Source organism: Dioscorea cayenensis, chromosome 9 (genome assembly GCF_009730915.1).
Source record: "Dioscorea cayenensis subsp. rotundata cultivar TDr96_F1 chromosome 9, TDr96_F1_v2_PseudoChromosome.rev07_lg8_w22 25.fasta, whole genome shotgun sequence".
Lineage (NCBI taxonomy): Eukaryota > Viridiplantae > Streptophyta > Magnoliopsida > Dioscoreales > Dioscoreaceae > Dioscorea > Dioscorea cayenensis.
In genome coordinates, this window is record NC_052479.1 from 23,560,530 (window position 1) to 23,583,245 (window position 22,716).

General features: G+C 38.4%; 1 protein-coding gene and 1 non-coding gene across 2 annotated transcripts; both read left to right on the forward strand.

Moving 5' to 3' along the window:
- Nucleotides 1-586: 586 nt before the first annotated feature.
- LOC120268592 lies at nt 587-2,694 on the forward strand. Its single transcript, XM_039275921.1, has 6 exons — nt 587-1,066; nt 1,153-1,616; nt 1,701-1,957; nt 2,177-2,232; nt 2,300-2,410; nt 2,605-2,694. Exons 1-6 carry the CDS (start codon nt 587-589, stop codon nt 2,692-2,694), a joined length of 1,458 nt encoding a protein of 485 aa, XP_039131855.1.
- Nucleotides 2,695-15,627: 12,933 nt separating this feature from the next.
- On the forward strand, nt 15,628-15,734 carry LOC120269774. The gene has a single exon (XR_005539410.1). It is a non-coding gene; the product is annotated as a small nucleolar RNA R71 (small nucleolar RNA).
- Nucleotides 15,735-22,716: the final 6,982 nt, after the last annotated feature.

A 22,716-nucleotide genomic window follows, 5' to 3' on the forward strand; every position in this document is an offset into this window, starting at 1 on the left:
AGGGGAAAGATAGTGAAAATGTTAGAAATGTTGATGAAGCTGGTGGAAATGAGGGTAACTTTGGAGCTGAGTGGCAAGCGCATGTATTGAGCATAGCCATGACACAAATAGGGGGAAAGTTTGTGGATATGAAAGTGATTACATGGGCTTATCAGATCTTGGCAGCTATGATGACACAAGTGATGGATCTGCTGGAGATGATACAAGGAGGCACAAGTCATGTAGGACAATTTATGACCCTAAAACAACTCTAGTGGACTTTTTGCTTGATCTTAGGTTTAAAGATCTCAAACTGTTCAAGGATGAACTTGTTGAGTTCTCAACAAGGAAGGGATTTGAATTCAAGTTCATTAAAAATGATTCATTGAGAGTTAGGGCCAAGTGTGCAACAAAAGAGTGCAAATGGCTCATCTTATGCTCCTGGTGTAGTGCAAAGAAAGTTTTTGTTGTGAAGCACTATGTCCCGAGTCATTCATGCTTACTTGGGACCACAAAAAACAAGAGGGTGACAGCTCCTTTGGTTGACAAAAAATTTGGATAAGTAATAAGCGCCATGCCATTGATTAGGGCTAGGCAATTAAGAGCAATGGTCAGGGCCCAGTTAGGAGTCTTCATTACCAGTAAAGTATGCAGGAATGCCGAGAGCTTAGTGATGAAAAAAACTGAAGAGAAGTTTAGGGAAGACTTCAAGGTGCTTAATAATTATGCACTTGAGTTACAAGCAACCAATCCAGGAAGCAGTGTACTTGTTGTGGCTGAGAAGGTTAACCATAATGAGTTTCCTGTGTTCCAGAAGATGTACATCTACTTGGCTGCTGTCGGAGAAGGGGTTTTAGTTGGTTGTAGGCAGATCATAGGTGTAGATGGTTGTTTTCTTAAAGGGCTACTCAAAGGGCAATTGCTTATGGTTGTAGGTAGGGATGGGAACAACCAAATGTTCCCTTTAGCATGGGCTGTTGTTGAGAAGGAAACTACTGAGACATGGGCATGGTTTTTTGAAAATTTGATGATTGATCTTGGCATGGGAGAAGGGTTGGGATGGTCTTTAATAAGTGATATGCAAAAGGTACACAACACATTCCAATGAAACAATCACTCAAGCTATTTCCATTAGCTAGTCAAGCACTTGAATTATTTTTCTTTTTTATGCAGGGTTTAATCCATGCAGTGAAAGATCTTCTACCTTTTATTGAGCATAGAATGTGTGCAAGGCACATCTATGCGAGGTGGGGCAAGAAACATCAAGGAAAGGAGTTACAACTTCAATTCTGGAATGTGGCCATATCTACAAGCATCCCAGAGATGAAGAAACATTTGGACCAAATGAGGAAGATGAAAGGTGGAGACAATGCTGTTGAAGAGTTACTTGAGAAATGGCCAGTTCAAGGTTGGTGCCAAGCATGTTTTAATGATCAAGTTAAATGCGAGGTAATCGATAACAACTTGTGTGAAACTTTTAATGGAGTGGTCCTAGATGTAAGGAGTAGACCAGTTATCTCTATGCTAGAAACAATTCGGCAGTATGTGATGATGAGGATTGCAGTGAAAAAGGACTATGCTAGCAGATGGGCAGGGGATTATGGGCCAAATGTTGCTGCCATGATTGAAAAAGAAAGGTAAAAAAGTGCAAAGTGGCAAGTTGAGTGGAATGGAAGTAACAAGCATGAAGTTTATTGGGATAACCTCATGTTGCATGAAAGAGAAGCCTATGTTATAACGCTTGCTGAACAAACATGCTCTTGTGGCAAATGGAGCAAAACAGGCATCCCTTGTCAACATAGTATGGCAGCTATTGCTTTTCAAGGGGAAGACCCAACTAATTATATAACTCACTGGTTCAGAAAAGAAACATATGAAAAGGCATATCAATTTGCAGTTAATCCAGTAAAAGGTAGGGATTTCTGGCCAGTGAGTGATGAAGGGCCACTTCTGCCTCCTTTTGTGAAAAGAATGCCAGGTCGACCAGTTAAGAAAAGGAGGAGAGAGCCTTTGGAAACAAAAAACAAAAGTAAAACAAAAATGTCAAGAAGGGGCAGAGTATTTAAGTGCAGTTATTGCCATGTTGAAGGCCATAACAAGATCACCTGCCCAAAAAAGTCTAACATAGATGTAAGTTTCTATTTTTTTCCTCCATGTCAATTAACTGGCCATCAGCTATAATTTTTTGTTGATGCAGACAGAGCTAACTACAATAGCACCTGCCCAAAAAGGACTAAAAGGACTAATGCTTCTGTAAGTATTTTTTTCCTTTCTGTCTGTTAGTTGCCCACAATTTATGTATATTTTTTCCATGATGCAGGACACAACTAGCAACATATCAGAAACATCTATCCAAAATAAGAATGTAGATGTTACAATCAAAGGGAGAAAGAAGTATTCGGCAGGAATGCCTCCAATACAGGTTTTAAGGGTAAGAATATTAATCTCCTTTGAAAAGTTGATGAGTTATGCAATTTTAAAAATTGTGACATTTGCATTTTATATGTACGAGGTGCTCATAATGGGGGAATTATTGTTGGCAGAGAACCTTCCAATTCCTCTTCATTCATCACTACTACTGAAGTATTGCATATTTGTATATGTTAATGTATTGTTGTTCTACAGATTGGTCTTGCAGAATTGTTAATTTCTTACAAATTAATCCCTGCAAACTCCTTTAAAACATGCACAGAATTTTTTACATTGGCTTGCTGAATTACCACAAAAAAAATGTTGCTGATGTGGCCTACAGTAGTAGAGGAGGTATTGATCATTACGGAAATAAATTTTTTTGAATACATGGGATAATAAAAATATTAGGGCTGTGGTGCCGGTTTATGGAGGTGGAGGTGGAGGTGTTTCTTGTCCGCAATGATGGTGGCGATTAAGCTTGTGGGGGTGAGGTGAACGAAAGGGAAGTGTAGGAGATGATGTTGAGCAAGGGGGCCACTAGTGGGATTGTAGGATGGCATAGGATGATGATGCGGTTACAGTTGAGAGAAGGATGACTTGTAGTGTGGCTTGGGATGCCGATGTCGTTGAGGTCAGGAGGGAGCTGACAGTGAGCAATGGTTTTTTTGGCCATTAGTGGGGATAAAGCAGAGGTTTATCGGGTCTAGGATAATCGGATTCGGATCTGCTTGATTAGGAAAACATTTTGTCCGAAAATATTAATTAATTAATGTGTTATCCTTTAAGAATGCCACGTTAGCGCCATTGGACGGCAAAAGTAACAGTGGTTGTGGCCAGGACTTGATTTTACCAATTTGAATAATAGAGGGACTTCCTAAGGCCAAATTAAAATAAAGGGACTAAAAGGGCAAAACAGGTAAAATATAGGGACAAAATAGGGGATTTTACCATTATAAATAGATATTTCATTTTAATAGCTCACATGTGACACTGTTTCTTAATATCCAAATCTTTGTTAATATCATTAATTAACAATTAATTAAATATAATAAATAATTATTTAACTTTAATTAAGAAAATTAAATCATAATAAACATTCATATCAATTATTATTCACTTTAATACTATTCATTTTATTTATTATAATTAATATTGTATTTAAGTGGTTTTGGACTAATTATTATAATAAATTATTTAGATTAATAGATTTATAATTTTGAAAAGTAGATGGGTAAATGGGTAATTTACCCATCATACCTCTTCACTTCTTTCCCACTCCCCAAAAAATGACAGGCATAGGAATTCCCCATTGCCTCTCACACCACTTGCCCATGTCTCTCCCACTCTCATTACTCCACATCCAAACAAAGGCTTCCTTAATGTAAGCAATGATTCTCATTCGCTTTCCTTCAAACCAAACACCCCCTTAGTAGTAACCATCCCCTTAAAAGAAGTCCTTGGCATTTGAACTAATGAGTATTATTCTATAGATTGAGAATCCCTCTATTTATAGCCTTCCTAAAAGACTAGGTACCCTACTTTGTTTACTACTAAGAAGTTAATCACCGAGCAACTCCTGAGAGACTCCTGAGCGATCTCTCTTAATTACTTGCTCTCTCATTAAGCTTTTTCTTGCCCCATTTGCCATGGCTAGTGGGGGCGGAGTGAACTTTGGGAAGCTTTCTGCCTCCTTTGGGCTTGGCAGACATTTCGCGTAGTTTACCTTTCAACAAGGAGGTTCTTGGGCCCATGTCATAGGGGGAGTGAAGATCTCAAATGGTCCCTCAGCATTCACAGTAGATCACAAGGATAATATAGAAAATGTGAAGGTTTCGGTGCGGAATATGGTTCATGTTGATGAAGATTTCAGAGTTCGGGCCTTAAAGCGTATGTGGAATTCTCCTTTTGGAATATTCCTTGGTAAGAATATGCCTTTGGATCAGGTCAAGCTTGCTCTTGGAGATTTGTGGAAGAAATTGGGGGAATTCTCTGGGCTTACATGCTGAATGGTTTCTATCTTATGAAATACCATAGCCCTGAGATGGTTCACTAGCTCCTATGGCAAGGTCCAAACACTATTAATGGCATGGTTCTTCAACTTACTCAGTGGAAAGAGAACTTTCAGGTGGCCTTCGAGAAAATGGTGACCACTGTTGTTTGGATCCAACTTAACCATCTTTTGGTCAAATATTGGGAGGGAGAGACGGTGGAAGCCATCAGTGAACAATTTGGCCATTTATTGAAGATTGATGATCACACTTCCAATTTCATAAGATCATAAGATCCAAATTTTCTAGAATATGGATGAGATGGATCTCTCCGAACAAATTAACGTGAGGAATTTGGGTCGGCAATGAGGATGAAAGGGTCATGGTGGGCATTTTTTATCAACGGTTGCTAGTTTTCTTATTTTTTTCTATGGATGTATTGGTCATTTGCTTTCTAAGTGATTTTCTACCTTTTGCAGCCCATTAGTCACACTTGCAAGGGGTTCGGGGCCTGTTGGTTATTGAAACTTTGAATCTCAGGAAATGCAAATTGACGAGGTATGACAAAGGGACATTGAAGTGGACCATGAGGATTCCGGAGATGGCCGAAGTATCGAGTCTGAGAAGGCACCGGAAGACGATCCAAGCTTTGGCCCATGGCTGGTGGTTCAGCACCATCATGGCCGAGGTTGTGGTCATGGAACAAGTACAACTCCTCAATGAGCAAATGCTGTCACCTCTACAAGCATGTGGCAGCAGCAGGTTTCTAGTTTGGGACACATGTTGGGCAATTGTCTTGGGCGTGCGACACGTGGTGGCCGTAGACACACTCGGGGGAGGAAAAGTGGTATGCCTCATGATTAATTCACACTTCATTATGAATAATTTCCTCCGTTAGATCTTGGTATAGCTGATCAGAGGGATGAGATGTAGTGCTCCAATCGTTCTTCATCAACTTTCCCGGATCCCAATGTTAGCAAATACCTTCCAATTTCTATGATGAACCCCAAAGAGAGACTCTAGCTTGCCTTGAGTGTCAAGCAATCTTCCCTGACTGTTGAAGCTATAGGAGATCTCATTGCCTCTAGCTCATCAAGGGTAGACCATGATGGGATGGTAGCTCAGGAGCACGGTGGAAAGGTTCCTTTATAACTCATGTAACCTCTTCTCCTTACTTCCTTTGAAGTAGCGCAAACATTTATGGGATGCCTTTTAAAAAAAGTAGTTCATCAAGATGAAGTTAATAATGCTCATGAGGTTCTTGTTGCAAGGGTTTCTCAAGCTCTTCTGGATGGCACTTCTTTGGAGAAGGTGATTGATGGTATGGAAGAGGAATCTCAAGAAGGATCAGATAATACTAGGGATTTTGATAAGGAGATGACTATCGCTTAGTATCAGAATGATGCTAAACTTGAAGCATTAGCCCGCAGATGAAAGATAAAGACTAGCCCGTGTCCCAAAAATGATGTAACAATATTACTAGCTCCTGATTGTTTCCTTTTGTACTTCAGCTGTTTTTTTAAACTTTTGTTTGGTTTGGTCTCTTTTATGATTATAGTTTTCATGAATAGTATAAAATTTTTGTCCTAGAACTTCAAGGAGATTTCTAACTCCAGAACTACAAACCGAATTAAGGAATTAATGAACAAATTGAACCTATCTTTTGCTTGTCTGGTAGAGACTCGAGCAAATGAGGAAAGGGTTATTCATTTTTGTAACAAGTTCACTAAGAAATGGGAGTGGGTCGTAATTCCTTCCAGGGTTTGCCACGCCGGAGGGGGGGGGGAGTGGGAGATTATCATCCTCTGGAAGAAAAGGTTTGGTAAGATCACTCCGGTAGCTTTTTCTCATTTTACACTTTATCTAGTTATTTCATCTGATAAGTCCAAAGATTGGATCATGTCTGTTGTTTATAATGCTCAAAATTTCCATGTGCAACATGATGCATGGAATTCACTTTCTTGAATTTCTACACTTAATTTGCCTTGGTTACTGTATTGGTTATTTTAATGACATTCTTTCTCCTTCGGAGCATAGAAAGAAGGGGGCATTAGCAATTATAATGCAAGGTCTATGCAAATTTAATAACTTTATCTATAAGAATTGCATGTTGGATCTTGGTTTTCAACGTTATGATTTTTCCTAGTATAATGGGCAAGGGAGGTTAGCTAGAAGATGGGCCCAGTTAGATAGATATTTAGCTCATAGCCTTTGGATTGACAACTTCAATTCTTATTGCAACCAGCATCTTCCTAGGATGGGTTCTGATCATGCTCTCTTGTTATGGACTTTCTTCCGACTAAATTCGGTACGACAATTAATCCCTAATCCTGTATGAGTATTGATACGGAATTTCTTCCGACCAAATTCTCCTATGATTGCAATGAGGGTAGGGGACTTTCTCAAATTATGACCAAAAAAAAAAATAGGTACAACCCTAATGTTGTAGTGGTACAAAATACCTGATGATTACGGCATATTAATACATGTATCCCTTCCAAGCTAGGTGTGTCTAATACAAGGGTGATGCTCATGCAACCTAGCATAACCTAGAAATCGATACACAGAGTTTCTCATGCATACCATTAGCTTAAAGTATGACAAACATGGATCACAAACACACCAAATGCAACAAAACAAGTCATAGCAGCCAATCTACACAAGTTCAACCCTAAGGTTGACATACATCCGGTGACCTTGGGGTTTAGTTGTTCATACTAGTAACATACAAGATAAAATCCATGAAAACAACTAGATAAAGAAACATCAACTCCCTCAAAGGTAAGAGGCTGAATGACGCTTGGGATCCCCTGTAAAAAGGCTTCCACGGACAGCACTCAAGTGGTGACTTCCCTTATTATCTTCAACCTTCTAAAAATGTGCCCTAGGAGTAGATCTTGCCAAATCACGCTCTCCCTATTGATTTCCACCTTGGAGATGCCCTCTATTGCCTTTTTCTACCTTGAATCAAGAATGGCCGTGATGAGCCCCAAGCAAGCCCTTCCACATACCTCAAAAGATGCCTTGAAACTCCTTTAAAAACTTATTTCGGGGTGGCTTGTGGTCTGGCTTATAGTCAGTGATTGAACTCCTGCAAGTGTACGGGATCGCCAAGTAATACCCTGTTTGTGACACAGGGATCGTATTCCATGGGGCCATGGATGTATTACTACTCACTTTTCATATACTTTCTAGCCTACAAATTAATATAAGTGGAGAAGAAATAAATCAAATAAACTAACCTAAGCTAATCCTATAGCCGGGTAACTAACACACGGATGTAAACAAACAAGGGAGTATCAAGCATGAGAAGAGAGTGTTTGGACAAGGAATCCACCTAGGGTCGTCATTAAGGCCCAAACTAGGATGGTTTAAAGATGCATTGACGATAGTTGAGACCTAGAGACCTCGTGAGTAGATTAGCCCCAATCTCTAGGCGATTAAACCCTGATCCTATACGAATGTCAATCAGAATCTCTTCTGGATCAACACACATATGATCACATTAAGTTCTAGGACTTCGCTAAATAGGAGTAAACCTACTTTCTCTTTGGCTTAAACCTAATGATTGACGGCTACCGGCACCACATCTCTCAGCATGTCGGCACAGGAATCCCCTTTCAATCTCTCCTAGATATAGTACACATGAGTAGGTCACATCTACATGTATAACTCATAAACGAATTATGGATTTCTCCACAATTGTAATTCTAGATATGAAAGCATGAAAGATTAAATGTCAAACAACCATCAAATTAAATGACAAACAACATCCCAAGTTCTTACACAAGAATAAACTCTAGGGTTCATCCAAATCCAAACATAACAATAAGTTAACCCATCATGATAAGGGACACTTATACAACATACAAGGAAGACAAAAACATAAAAGAAGTAATGAAAACCCCCTCTAGGTCATGATTCCCTTTAATGGATGAAGCTTCGCAAGTTCATCGATGATGTCTTAGGATTTCACTCCAACTCCTTCTCCTTTGCTCCCCTCCCTCTTTGTGATAATGTACGCTCATTTTCCCCCAAAGATCATTACCGAAAGATGGCCAGAAGACCTCAAGGATGTGTGGTGGTGGTGGCCCAAAAGGCCAAGGAAAAGTCCCCTTGAATTCCCTAGAAGAAGCCTTTTTATAATGACACAAATCGTGGCTTGACAGGGTGCATACAGGCTTCATGCGACCCGTATGGACACCGCATGAGCTAGGCCAAACTTTTTGTCCCAAAATCCTCCAAATGCTATAGTAGTTGCTACAGTGAAATTGTTACTATAACTTACTACAATGATTCAGCTACATTAATCTCATATAGTAAATACGCTATAATACTGTGACCTGGTTTTCTTCTCTTTTTTACCCCAATCGTATCCTCGTGTCCTCCGTTGCTTCTTCATGCCCTACAAACCAAATAATACTCAATTAAGCATAAAATGGGCCTTAATTCATACAAAATACATGCTAAGTATATAAAATACATATACTAAAATACATACATTTAGACACTTATTAGTCAGCAAACTGGTCGTGAGGTCCTCAATCATTCTGCAGATTTTCCAGTAAGTTGCTACAGTGACTGTTATAGTAAAACTGCTTCTTTAGTCGGCTTGAGGTCATCTTCACCACCATAAGGTTGCTCGTGAGGAATTCCAAACATAGCATTTTTCTTCAATGCTTTGTGATACAAGCCGCTACAGTGTTACTACAGTACGATCACTCTAAAACACTATTTTTGATGTCGATTTCTTCTTAAATCACATTGCCGAGCTTACCTAGGCTTCTTTTATGCCTGTAACACGAAAGAAACTAATTAAACCATAAAAGGGCATCGATTCATCAAGAAAATGCACAAATAATGCACAACAAATACGTATAAAATAGATACATTTCGGCATTTATCATAGAGGCGCTTGAAGCTTCTTCTAAACCTTTAGATTTTGCCAGTGTTGCTCTTAACGGCCTTTACAACAAACATACTGCTCTCTTTAAGCAAAACTCCATTCATTGGGCTCAAAGGGCTAAGATGATGTGGATTAACAATGGTGATTTTAACACTAGTTTTTCCCATAATCATGCTAGCATTAGAAATCATAAACATAAAATTTCTGTAGTTATGGATAATTTTGGTAGTATTGTTTCTGATCATAACAGTATTGGTAAATGCTTTATTGATTTCTATGCTAATCTGTGGGCCTCCAAAGGCAATATTGTTGATCTTGTTAATGCTCTTCCTAATGGTTTACCTACGCTTAATGATGATGATAGAGCTCTACTTGTTAGACTAGTTACTTTGAATAAAATTTTTGTTACTCTTAAAACAATGGAAAAGGGTAAAAGCCCTGGGCCAAATGGTCTTAATGTTGAGTTCTATCTCTTTTATTGGGATATTGTGGAGGATTTTTTTTTAGAGCCATCAAAGATTTGTCCTGAATGCTATTTTACCTAGCTATTGGTGTTAAACCTTTATTGTTTTAATTCTGGAGAAGGATTGTGCAAATTGTGTTACTGATTTCCATCCTAACCTTTGTGTAATGTCTGTTACAAGCTTATTTCCAAAATTATTTCTAACCAGCTCAAACAAGTGATTTACAAACTGATTGGCCATGAGCAAAATGGTTTTTTAGTTGGTTGATCTACTATTGATACTATTTTGGCTGCTCAATAGATTGTGTATTCTCTAGAAACTGATACCCATCATCCTGCTAGGATGTCAATAAAAGTCACTATTAAGAAAGCATATGATGATTTGGAGTGGGAAGCTATTCTTGCTACCCTTACAAAGATGAATTTCCCATAAGCTTGGATTTCTTAGATTGGTGTTGTATCAAATCTCCTAGCTTTTCCTTTTTGGTCAATGATAAGTGTACTAATTGGGTTAGAAGTTTTTGGTGTGTGAGGAAAGCGACTCCATCTCACCTTATCTCTTTGTTTGTCTCGCAAAATTTTAGTGCTATCTTGAAATCATGCTTTGAGTGTAAACATGGTTCCGGGTTTTGATTAGTGGCTCGGTAATAACTTTAATCATCTTGTGTTTGGATATTTACAAGAGCCTTACTGGTCAACATAGCAATTTAGCCAAATCCTCTCTCCATTAGCCTTTCTGGTGTAATAAAAAAATTGATTCTACTATTACAGATATTTTGGATATTCAGTTGGGATCTTTTCCTTTCTAGTATCTGGGTGTCTAGGTGTCTCCTAAGGCATTGTCTATTAACCAATTCGATTACCTTGTTGATAGAGCTTCTAGTTGCATTAATTCTTGGAACCATTCTGCTATCTCTTTAGCTGGAAAGGATGTTTTGATTAATAATTCCCGTCCTTTCTATTCCGACATATCTCCTACATATCTCTTGACTAGAAAGGTTGTTTTGATTAACAAAACTTTAGCTCTCAAGTGAAAGTGAAAACATGTTCCATGAGATTAATAGGTCAATTTTCCTTTCTGTCTTTTTCTTAGGCCACCTAACGTAGACTACACCAAATCTTTCTGAAAGATGTACATGCTGATCAGGCACAAGAGCCACCTAACTTACTCGATTACAGATGTACATGTATTCATTTATGCTTCACTAACAGGGGAATACTAACATAGACTCCCTTCTCTTTTATTTTCTTTCTCTTTTTTTTTTCAAGTGTAAATATATACATTTTATCTTATGTCACCTAGTTTACTACCTACTAAAAACTTCACTTAGGGCTAAAGCAATAATAAAAGAACCAAAAGTTCTTAAAAGACTACTGAAAGTAGAATTTAACAAACTAATGCCAAAATCAAAGTGATGGGTTGGTTGGACTGTAAAAGGTGGAAGTTTTTGTGATAGAGCATGGAGGTGCACTAGAGATAAAACTGGACTTCATTCAAGCACAAAAAAGAAATACAATTCCCATCTATCATTCTTTCAAGCTAGGAAGTTTTTATAATCATAGCTATCATAGGTAATTCAAGCATGCAAAAGAATAAGATACTCCATCCCCACACCTAAAGTTGTACATTGTCTTCAATGTGCATAAGTCAGCAGAACATGGTGAAAGATATTCAATAAAAATAAAGAGTTGGAGTAAAGAAACTTCCCCAATTAGTCGATGAGAGATGTGCTAGATGGGCATGGACATGGGGTAAGTTCTAACATGAAAGTTGAAGAGAGTGAAACTCCATTGATGATAATCCTAAAAAACAACAAGAAGCTGATCACAACTCAAGAATTCATAAATGGGAAGAAGCGTGAAAACTAAACCAACATAGGTAAAGTTTAGTAGGGACTGAACCCTTACTAATGGAAGAGTACAAGATAAAAAAGAAACAACCCAAAGTATGACAAAAAACTACAAGAGCATGACAACACAAGTAGACAGATGCTCAAGCATTCTGCAAGCCTAAGAGTCTGGTGAAAGTGATGGTCCCATACATGTGGTGGCGGCAGAGGTGGTGCCAACAAATGATGATGAACCATGAATAAAAGCTAGGATCTTGACTATGTCATGCTCAATGTGGTGCTGTGTTGCAATGATCTTCCTCTGCCCCCTCTCAAGAACCTGTAACTAGTGGTGGACCTCAGTACGAAACTCCTCAAAACTAGCCTCAAATGATGGTCGAATCTCCTTAGGCTCAGAGTCTAACTTCGAATCTGTTTTTGTCTCATTTGAGGACCCCAAGGTCTTGTGCACTCATCCTATGACGCCGTACAAGGCGGTAAGTATTCCCCGTCTCTTAACTATCACAATGAAAGCTAGAGTCTACATCCCAAGTGGGGAAATGGCATCCACAATCTTTATGCCATGGGTGTGCTCAATCAATCCCATGCCTCTAATCAAGCGTGTGATATAAGGTCCAGTGAAAAGGGACCCCAAGGCTGACAAACTATCCTTAATGAGCAAGGAGATTGGTAAAAGAGGTGTCCCATATGTGGGAGTAGCACATGAAAATACTGTAAAGCATCAAAAGATCAGAGCATGTGCTGCTTTTTTTGAATAAAGTTGACACTCGATTCCTTTAGTCAATAAGGCATGGATGTAACGGTGAGAGGGGTTTGACATTTAAGATGCCTTCCTCCTCCTCGTGGTAGTAATGGATATCTAATAAGAGTCATTTGAAATGGGATACATAATGTCTTATGGAAAGTTCTTAAACTCGGGTGTCTATTTGAATGCCTCCGTATAAAGTCCTAAAAGCACACCTAATTGGTCTTGAGAGATCTTATGTTTCTTTCCAAATGCAGAAGGAGATGGAACTTTCTTGGTGGGTGAAGGGAGAATGTTTGGCAACCACGATCGTGCTCAACACCTCCTAGGTGAGCTCTTTACAAGTGGGTTCTTCGATGGAAAAAACTCTATCCCAAATGTCATGAAATATGTGCTCCAAGATGACACCATCCAAAACAAAAATTTGTAACATGTCCCAATTAATATTTTGAATGGTGCCAAACCCTTTTCGAGACAATAATATGAATCTTATCTTGTGGTCTTCATTCGTGAATCGTGGTTTACTGATGGGGGGTGTAGTGTTCTTCCTTACTCATTTTGAAACCACATGCTTTGTTGGCATCCCTTTGGCTAGGGTTGATGGAGAAGATTAAGTGAGAAAACTGCCAAAAGAGTGATAAAACTTTGAAATCCTTTCACAAAATCAGTTGCTAGGAGGAGGAGAGTGTTTTAAAGCAACAATAATGAAAGAAATGGTGGAGAGATGGAGGAGAAACAAGGGGAAGAAGTGTGAATAGTGAGAATGAAAAGGTGGCAACCCCTTAAAGAGAAAACCTAAGCCATGCGGGCAAGCTTGCACCCACATGGCTTCTATGAATTCAATGCGGCCAAGCTTGCGCCCGCATGGCTACAGCTAAGCTTGCGGCCTTGCTTGCACCCACATGGAGGCTCTGAATTTCTTGCAGGTCCATTCATGGTGAATAAATGGCATTTTCCAGATTTCACAAAATGATCTTCCTAGCAACCCTAAAAATGAGCAAATCAAAGCCGCTTTCATAACATAAACAATCAAGAATCTAACTTTGATGCACCAAGGCAAACAATAGCTCAAAGAATTCACAAATGCATGTAATAACATGAACAAAAGAGTTAAGAAAATGTTTTGAAAAGAACTACAACAACTCAACAACTCCAATGAACAACTTACTAACTAAACGACACAAAGAATATGAAAAGCAAGAGTGCAACGAATTTAAAAGCTTGGGTTGCTTCCCAATGAGTGCTTGTTTAATGTCATTTAGCTCAACGTACCTTCTCTTACCTTTCATGGTGGGACAAATGGAGGAGAGTTACCTCCGACTTGGGATGTGTTACCACACGGGAAGTTCATTGAAAGGCATGAAAAAAATAAGAAACTTACCCTGGTTATCAAAATATAACCGGTCTACCACTCGAGGTGGTAACATGGTGACATCCATACTATTATTTAATCTTTCATTTGTTTTCTTCCACATTTTCTTCAAAGTTTTCTTTTTCTTGCCACAAGATGATGAATCAATCTCCACTTGGTTCACTTGTTGTATCGGTGGAGAGGTGGAGATTTTTTTTTCTACTTCCTTGACTTATATCTCTTCCAAGTACTCATCCAAAGGGTTTATTGCCAGGACCTCCTGCACACAATTAGAAATAATCAAATCAATCTCATCAGTGAAATATAAAGTGTCATCATGATCTAGTGTATGTTGCATGGCCTATAGAAGAGTGAAGACCACTTGTTCTTCCCCTACTCTCAACGCCATCTTTCCTTCCTTAACATTAATCAAAGCACCTAAAGTGTTGAGGAATGGGGGCCCGAGGATCAAAGGGACTTCGACATCGTCGCCCACATCAAGGATCAAGAAGTCCACTGGGATAATGAGTTTGCCTACTTTTCATAAGCACATCTTCAACTACTCCTCCGGGCTTTCTCACTGAATGATCTGCTAACTGTAGGGTAATCCTTGTGGGCCTTAAATCTTCTAACCCTAGCTTCAAGAACAAATTATAGGGTATGACATTTATACTAGCCCCTAAGTCTGCTAGAGAATTCCTTTGCATTCCTTCTCCAATCACACAAAGAATGATAAAACTGCTGGGATCAGTAAGTTTTTTCGGCAATTTCTTCTGAATCACTACTGAGCAATTTCCAAAAAGAATCACTATTTCCAAGTCTTCTAATTTCCTCTTGTTGGTGAGGAGATCTTTTATGAACTTCGCATAGTTGGGAATTTGTGAAAGGGCTTGGACAAGAGGAATGTTTATGTGAAGTTGTTTGAAGATGTTAAAAAATTTCTTGAACTAAGCATCTTCCTTGTCTTGCTTAAGCCTTAACGGGTATGGAACTTAAGGCTTGTATTCAGGAACCCTTGAAGTTAGAGACTAGGGACAAGTTTCATCTTGTTTTGTCCCACTCTTTTTACTGACATTTTAAGTTGGGCTAGGGTCTTCCTGAATGGTTACCCTTTTGTTTGTGGCACTTGGGCCCTCCTTAGCCCTTGCCTCCAATTACTTCCCATTCTTCAAAGTAACAGCTTTCAAGTGTTCCCTCAGGTTATTTTCAATATTGCTTGGTAAACTACCCGAGGGGCATTCAGAGTTAGCCTTAGCAAGTTATCTGACTTGGGTTTCAAGAGATTGAATGGAAGCTTGGATATTTCTCAACACTATGCCAAACTCATCAAGCCAAGTGTTTAAACCTATAAACTTTGCTTTCTGTGTCGATCATGAACTTGACTAGAACATCTTCACTGGTGTACATTCTCTCTTGTGGCGGAGGTGCTTGATACTGATTTCCTTGAGGTGGTGGAGGTCTCTGTTTGGTCACCTTTGATTCCAAGAAAAATTTGGGTGGTTCCTCCACCCATGTTATAGGTATTACCATTTCCCCCCTCTTGGTCCTCCACTAACATAGTCTACCGTCTCTACTAGTGTCGAAGCAATTAGAAGGATGGGGCATTGTGTCATTGCATGTCTGTCATAACATGTTTCACAAGCCAAAATCACTCCATAATTTGAGCTTGAACCCAACATGAACTGATCAAATCACTTTGTTAATGCTTCAACCTTTGCAGCCAATTCGGTGTTATCTTTCACTTCATAAATACCTGCTGCCCTTGGTGCTTTTTGTTGTGTGCTCCAATAACATTCATTATTCACCATATCTTTAATGAGTTCTCGATATCTTTAGGGTATTTATTGATCAAGGAATCCCTTGCTGCAGCATCAAGGAGCTGACAAGACTGATAGTTCAAACCATTACACAATGTACCCTCATCTAAGAAAAGAAACTATGGTGAGGGAATTTCCTCAATAGGTCTTTGAACCTTTCATGTGCTTTAAAAAGTATTTCAGAAATCACCTTGCTTGATCAAGAAATCTCTTGTCTCAGTCTGGCCACCTTGCTTGGTGGAAAGTATCTAGCAAGGAATTCCTCCACCTTTTCCTTCCATGCGGTAATCGATCAGGGAGCCAAGGAAGTAAGCCATCTATAAGCTGCCCCTCTTAGACTAAATAAGAATAATCTTTGTCTAATTGTGTCATCAGAAACTGAATTGATCTTAAAGGTCGAGTAGATTTGAAGGAAACGGGATAGATGAGCATGTGGGTCTTCATCGACCAGACCATCAAATTGCACTAATTCTAAACCATCCCAATTGTGCTTGCTTTAATCTCAAAATTATGTGCTACACTATCAGTGCTTGTACACTGAACTCTTCACCAGTAAACTGTGGCCTTTCATAATTGGATAAAATTCTTATACGCTCTAACTTAACTAAAGGTTCACTACATTCAATCTGAATTTGTTGTTGTCTTGAACTCTCAACCCCTTCCCTTAACCTTTGCTGCAATGTCCTCTCAATCTCGTTGTCGGGCTCTACTTAGTTTGCTTGACTTTGACGTGTCATAAGATGGGTACCTTGCACAATATTTAAGACCAACACTTCAAATTGAAAAGAGTGTAAAAAAAAAGAAATATAAATAAGAAAATTAAGATATATGTACACAAATAATAAATAAAAACAAGATAAAAAAATAAACGAAACAATGGTCAAATCAACAAGCTCTAAGTTTTCTGAGTATTCCTCATGGATCCTCAGCAACGGTGCCAACAACTTGGTTGTTCGATCCCACAAATGCACGGGTTATCAAATAATACCCCTTGCGCGATCATGAGGGGTTGTATTCCCAGGGCTAGAGAAGCAACTCTTACTTCCTCTTCGCGTGTTGGTTAACATATAAATTTGAGTGATGTGTTGAAACCACAAAGCAATAATAAAAACTCTACTTAGATGTCTTCAGTGAAGGCAAATCATAGGTAGGAATCAAGAAGGTGAAGCGGTCATGGATGAGGGTCCCCTTAGGGCTACGAAAGTTTGAAGGATGCTACAACTATCATGTAAATGGTGCTCTGGACCGAGAGGATCTTAAGATAGGTCACCCCAATGGTCACGACAATTGACCCCTAATCCGATATGAGTATTGATATGGAATTTCATCCAAACAAATTCTCCTACGATTGCAATGAGGGAATGGGACTTATCAAATTAGGGTTGAAACACAAACTAGGTACAACCCTAATGTTGGATGCGTACAATATACCCAAAGATCACAGCGTATTTGTACATGTATCCCTTCCAAGCTAGGCATGTCTAATATAAAGGCAATGGCCACGCAACCTAGTATAACCAAGATATTGATGCACAGAGTTCTCATGCATACTAATACCTTAAAGTACACCAAGCATGGATCACAAACATACCAAATGCAACAAAACAAGTCATAGCATCCAATCTACACAAGTTTACCGCCAAGGTTCACCTACATCTGGTGATCTTGGGGTTTAGTTGTTCATACCATCACCATACAAGATAAAATCCATGAAAACAACTAAATAAAGCAACATCAACTACCTCAAAGGTAAGAGGCCGAATGACGCTTGGGATTCCCTGTAAAAAGGCTTCTACGGACACTACCCAAGTGGTGGCTTCCTTTGTTGTCTTCAACCTTCAAAAAATGTGCCCTAGGAATAGATCTTGCCGAATCACGCACTCCCTGTCGATTTTCACCTCAGAGATGCCCTCTCTTACCTTCTTCTACCTCCTATCAAGAATGGTGGTCATGAGCTCCGACAAAGCCCTTCCTCTCCCCTCAAAAGATGCCCTAAAACTCCTTTAAAAACTTATCTCGGGTGGCTTGCGGTCTGGTTTACGGTTAACACATGGGCCGTGAGGTCCTCAATCATTCGGCCAATTTTCCTGTAAGTTGCTACAATGACTGTTACAATAAACTACTTCTTCAATCGGCTTGTGGTCTTCTTCATGGTCGTAAGGTTGCCCGTGAGGAATTCTGGACTTAGAATTTTTCTTCGAGGCTTCATGCTACAAGTCGCTACAGTGTTACTGTAGTACTAGGGCTCTAAATCATTTTTTTTGGTGTAGATTTCTTCTTGAATCACGTTGTTGAGCTTACCTAGGCTTCTTTTATGCCTGTAACATAAAAGATACCAATTAAAGAAGAAAAGGGCATCGATTAATCAAGAAAATACACAAATAATGCACAACAAATATATATAAAATACATAAATTTAGGCATTTATCATAGAGGCGCTTAAAGCTTCTTCTATCCCTTTAGATTTTGTCAATGTTGCTCTTAGCGGTCATTACAACAAACATACTACTCCATTCGTTGGACTCAAAGGGCTAAGATGATGTGGATTAACAATGGTGATTTTAACACTAGTTGTTTCCATAATCATGCTAGCATTAGAAATCATAAAAAATAAAATTTCTATAGTTATGGATAATTTTGGTAGTATTGTTTCTGAGCATGACAGTATTGGTAAATGCTTTACTGATTTTTATGCTAATATGTGGGCCTCCAAAGACAGTATTTCTGATCTTGTTAATTCTTTTCCTAATGATTTACCTACGCTTAATGATGATGATAGAGCTCTACTTGTTAGACCAGCTACTTTGAATGAAATCTTTGTTACTCTTAAATCAATGTCAAAGGGCAAAAGCCCTTAGCCAAATGGTCTTAATGTTGAGTTCTATCTTTTTTATTGGGATATTGTGAAGGATATTTTTGTTTAGAGCTGTCAAAGATTTTTCCTGAATGCTGTTTTACCCAGCTCTTGGGGTAAAACCTTTACTATTTTAATTCCAAAGAAGGATTGCGCAAATTGTGTTACTGATTTCCGTCCTATCTCTTTGTGCAATGTTTGTTACAGGCTTATCTGCAAAATTCTTTCTAACCAGCTCAAACAAGTGATTTACAAACTGATTGGCGATGATCAAAATTATTTTTTAGCTGGTAGATCTATCTTTTATAATATTCTGGTTGCCTAAGAGATTGTGCATTCTTTAGAGACTAATACCCATCACCCTCCTAGGATGTTAATAAAAGTCGATATTGAGAAAGCTTATGATGCTTTGGAGTGGGAAGCTATTCTTGCCACCCTTAAGAAGATCAATTTCCCAGAAGCTTGGATTTCTTGGATTGGTGCCTATATCAAATCTCCTAGCTTTCCATTTTGAACAATGGTAAGCCTACTAATTTTGTTAGAAATTTTTGGGGTGTGTGGTAAGGTGACTCCATCTCACCTTATCTCTTTTTTTTAGTCTCGCAAAATTTGAGTGCTATTTTGAATCATGCTATGAGTGTAAGCATGGTTCCTAGTTTTGATCAGGGGCTCAGTAAGAACTTTAATCATCTTATGTTTGCTGATAACCTTATCATCATCACTAAGGCCACCAAATATGATGCTAATAACTATAAATTGTGTTTGGATACTTACAAGAGTCTCACTAATCAATAGAGAAATTTAGCCAAATCCTCTCTCTATTTGCCTCCTTGTGTAATAAAAAAATTACTTCTGCTATTAGAGACATTCTGGATATTTAGTTGGGATCTTTTCCTTTCAAGTAACTAGGTGTCTAAGTGCCTCCTAAGGGATTGTCTATTAGAGAATGCCATTACCTTGTTGATAGAGCTTCTAGTTGCATTAATTCTTGGAACCATTCTGCTATCTCTTTTTTTGGAAAGTTTTTTTGATTAATAATTCCCTTCTTTCTATTCTTAGATATCTCATTACTTGTTACCTTTTTCTTGAATCTATCTTAGACATGATATCCAAGCTTGCTCTGGAATTATTTTGGGGTAAGGATAGGAATGGTAGTGGCTTCCACTCCATGGGTTGGAGCACTGCTACTCTTACTAAACTTGAGGGGCTTATGGGTATTAGGAAATTCAAGGATTGTGCAAATTACTTTAATGATTAAGAATATCTTGGTTGCTCTCAATATTGAAGACAAACACTGGGTGCATATCTCAAATTTGAAATATGGTATATTGAATTTGTGGGCTAGTCCTAATCTCAAAAATGTTTCCTGGTTTTATAGAGGTTTTCGCAGAGAAAGTTAAGCCAAATTTATGGATTAATGTTTATAATCTTGATTCTAGTTGCTTTCTCACTGATCCTTGGTGTTTTGAAACTCCTTCATCTACTAAACCCACTTTCTTAAACATGGATTTTCCTATTGAAGAGTTGAATGTGTCAGACTTCATTCAAGATAACAAACTAGATCTTGGCCTTTTGTCTGGTTGTTTAAGCTGTCACCTTGATTGAAGCAGACTTTCAAAAATGGTTTTTGATGACTCTTGTTCTAATCAAAGGATTTGGTTTCATAATTCTCCTTCTGCAAAAATTGTTAATGTGGTTTATAACTTCTTTAATCACAAAAATCTTTCTCACTCTTCTATTTGGGAACGCTGGCACATTCCGTGGAGAATTCATGTTGCCCCACGTGTGAAAACTTTCATGTCAAGGTTGTATCATGGTTGCATTCCAACATTTGAGTTCTTTTATAATTTTAATCTTGGTCCGTAATTGATGTGCCCCTTTTGTGGAATCCATAGTGAAACCGCAAAGCACATCATTTGGGACTGCAAAGAGAGTCGTCAATGCTAGGCTTTGGTGGAAGCTTATGATGGTGTTAATTTGGATGGCATTGGTGAATTTGCGGAAGGTCTTGGATAACTAAATTCTAGAGAACTAAAATTGGTAGCAACTCTTTTAAAGCTCTTTTGGCTTCCAATGCTTGGCCATTGTGGAAAGCTAGATGTGAATTTGTGTTTGGAAACAAAGTCGCAAATATTCAATATATTTTCTAATAGGCAATGAATCTAACCAAGGAGTATGAGAGGAAGAAGTAAATTTCACTCAGGGAGGCCTTTCCTAACCCTTTTTCATAGATTTTCTATCTCGGTTTTGTGTGATGCATCTTGGACTAATAATCATTCCTTGTGTGGATTAGGATTCATTATTGTTGCTTGGAACCAATACATCCTTCTTGCTGGAGTTCAAACCAATTTTAAAAAGTTGTAGATAGAAGCTGAGATTTTGTTGCTATTAGTGATGGGTATCCACACCCAATGAGAATTATCGTCTTGAGTGATTACCCCATGACTAACAATAGGAGACTCCCAATTTGAGCCCAACAATATATTGATAGCACTAAGATTCTAGGCATTGTTCTCCGGAAAATCGTAAATGCAGAAATTTTCAAAATTCAAATCCATGTTGAAAAACTGGTTTGAAAGCAATAATTATTTCAATAATCCAAGAATGATAAAGAATAGTGACCTCATTAAGATTAATACATTCGATCTATAAATAAGGCTTTAAAAGATTTTCCGATACGCATAAGCCTTTAAAAAACACCGAATAGTTTGGAGGAGAAAGATTTGTCCAAAAATTATGCATGCCATATTTCCACACGATGATATTAACACAAATTAAATCTTGTAATTTAAGATAATTAAATAGATTCTTGTCCATCAAGGAATGCTTTACAAAAAGGAGGTTAAGAACACCCAACACCCAACACCCAACACCCCTTCTCCCCCCCACCCCAACTTTTGTTTAATGTGACCAAATTCCAATTAACCAAAGGAATGCCTCTACAATTGCCACTATTAGTCTAGAGGAATTTTCTAGCTAGCTTGGACATGTGATTTAACAGAGAATCAGGAATAGGATAAACAGAGAGATAGTAAATGGGTGTGGCCATTAGAACACTATTAATAAGAACTAGCTTTGGCAGCTTTAGACAGATTTTCCATACTCCAATTAGCCACAACAACATTGATCTTATCAATCATGAAATTAAACTACATATTAGCTAACTTTTTTTGAGAAATGATAGTTCCAAGGTATTTGAAAGCCATTTTGCCAGCTAAAAAATTTAGAATTTGAGAAAATCTGATTTGAAATTTTTTTGTTGAACCAATGAGGGAAGTAAATTTCAGATTTGGACTGATTAGACTTTTGTCCAGTTAGATCAGCATAGATATTCAAATAGAGATTAACATTTTTGGCAGTATTTCTGGAGGCATTGGTGATGAGGATAAGGTCATCCACATACATTAGGTGATTGAAATCATTTCTCATATTAGGACAGAATCCAGGTATCATGCTCAGCTTCTTATCATAATTAAGAATGGCAGTTAAATTTTGGGCCACTAAAATGAAGAGGTAGGGAGAAAGACTGTCTCCCTGTTTCACTCTTCTAGTAGGTTGGGAACCAATAAGAGGGGGAACCATTAATAACTAGAGAAAAAGAAAATGGAATTATGGATTTAAGGCAGGCTAACAAGGTCCTCTTGCGTATATCCCGCAAGTGCATGGGTTTGTCAAAGTAATACTTCCGGATGAGCAGGTATCGTATCCACAGGGAGTAGGGAATTAAAACACTTAATTTGTTTCTTAGCTATGTGAAAGATGAATAGTTATATATGTGACAATGATTCAATTCTCATTAGTAAAAACAACAAGTAAGAGAGCACAAGTAAAGGAGACGGTAAGACAATTGATAAAGATGGGGTACCCGGATATTGCTCCACCTAGGACAATCATTTCAAGTGCAAGAACCCTGTATTATGCTTCCTAATCAATGCAAGTGAGCCGTGGAAATCCTTAATTACATAGTCCCAAATCTAAGGTCAACTATGTCTAACTCTATACATGTCCCAGAGGAGAGATTGAATAACCTCTCAACCTCACACTCGCATAGAATTGCAATAAGTTCTACGGATTCCAAGTGATAAATCTCTTCCTAATTATAGACCTAATTCTTGGGTCTAGGTGGAAGGTCCCTAACCACAATTAAGCCCTAGACACTAAGATCACTTCTGTGCTTCACTCCGTTACACCCGCAACTAAGCCCCAGCGGAAGATCACCCCTTAGACCATTCACTCTATTGTGGCCGCAAAGAACTCGAGGAACGGAGGTAGAATCTAACACATCGGAGGGGAAAGGGGACGCTCTTGTACCTCTCGACTCACCCTCTCAACCCTCTCCAACCTAGCTTTG

What these genes read in the sequence shown, in the direction of transcription:
- LOC120268592 (XM_039275921.1), top strand. Translation starts at nt 587, where the DNA reads ATGGTCAGGGCCCAGTTAGGAGTCTTCATTACCAGTAAAGTATGCAGG. An exon ending in TAATAAGTGATATGCAAAAG is followed by an intron (nt 1,067 to 1,152) that starts GTACACAACACA and finishes TTTTTTATGCAG; the next exon opens with GGTTTAATCCATGCAGTGAA. An exon ending in CTCCAATACAGGTTTTAAGG is followed by an intron (nt 2,411 to 2,604) that starts GTAAGAATATTA and finishes GTTGTTCTACAG; the next exon opens with ATTGGTCTTGCAGAATTGTT.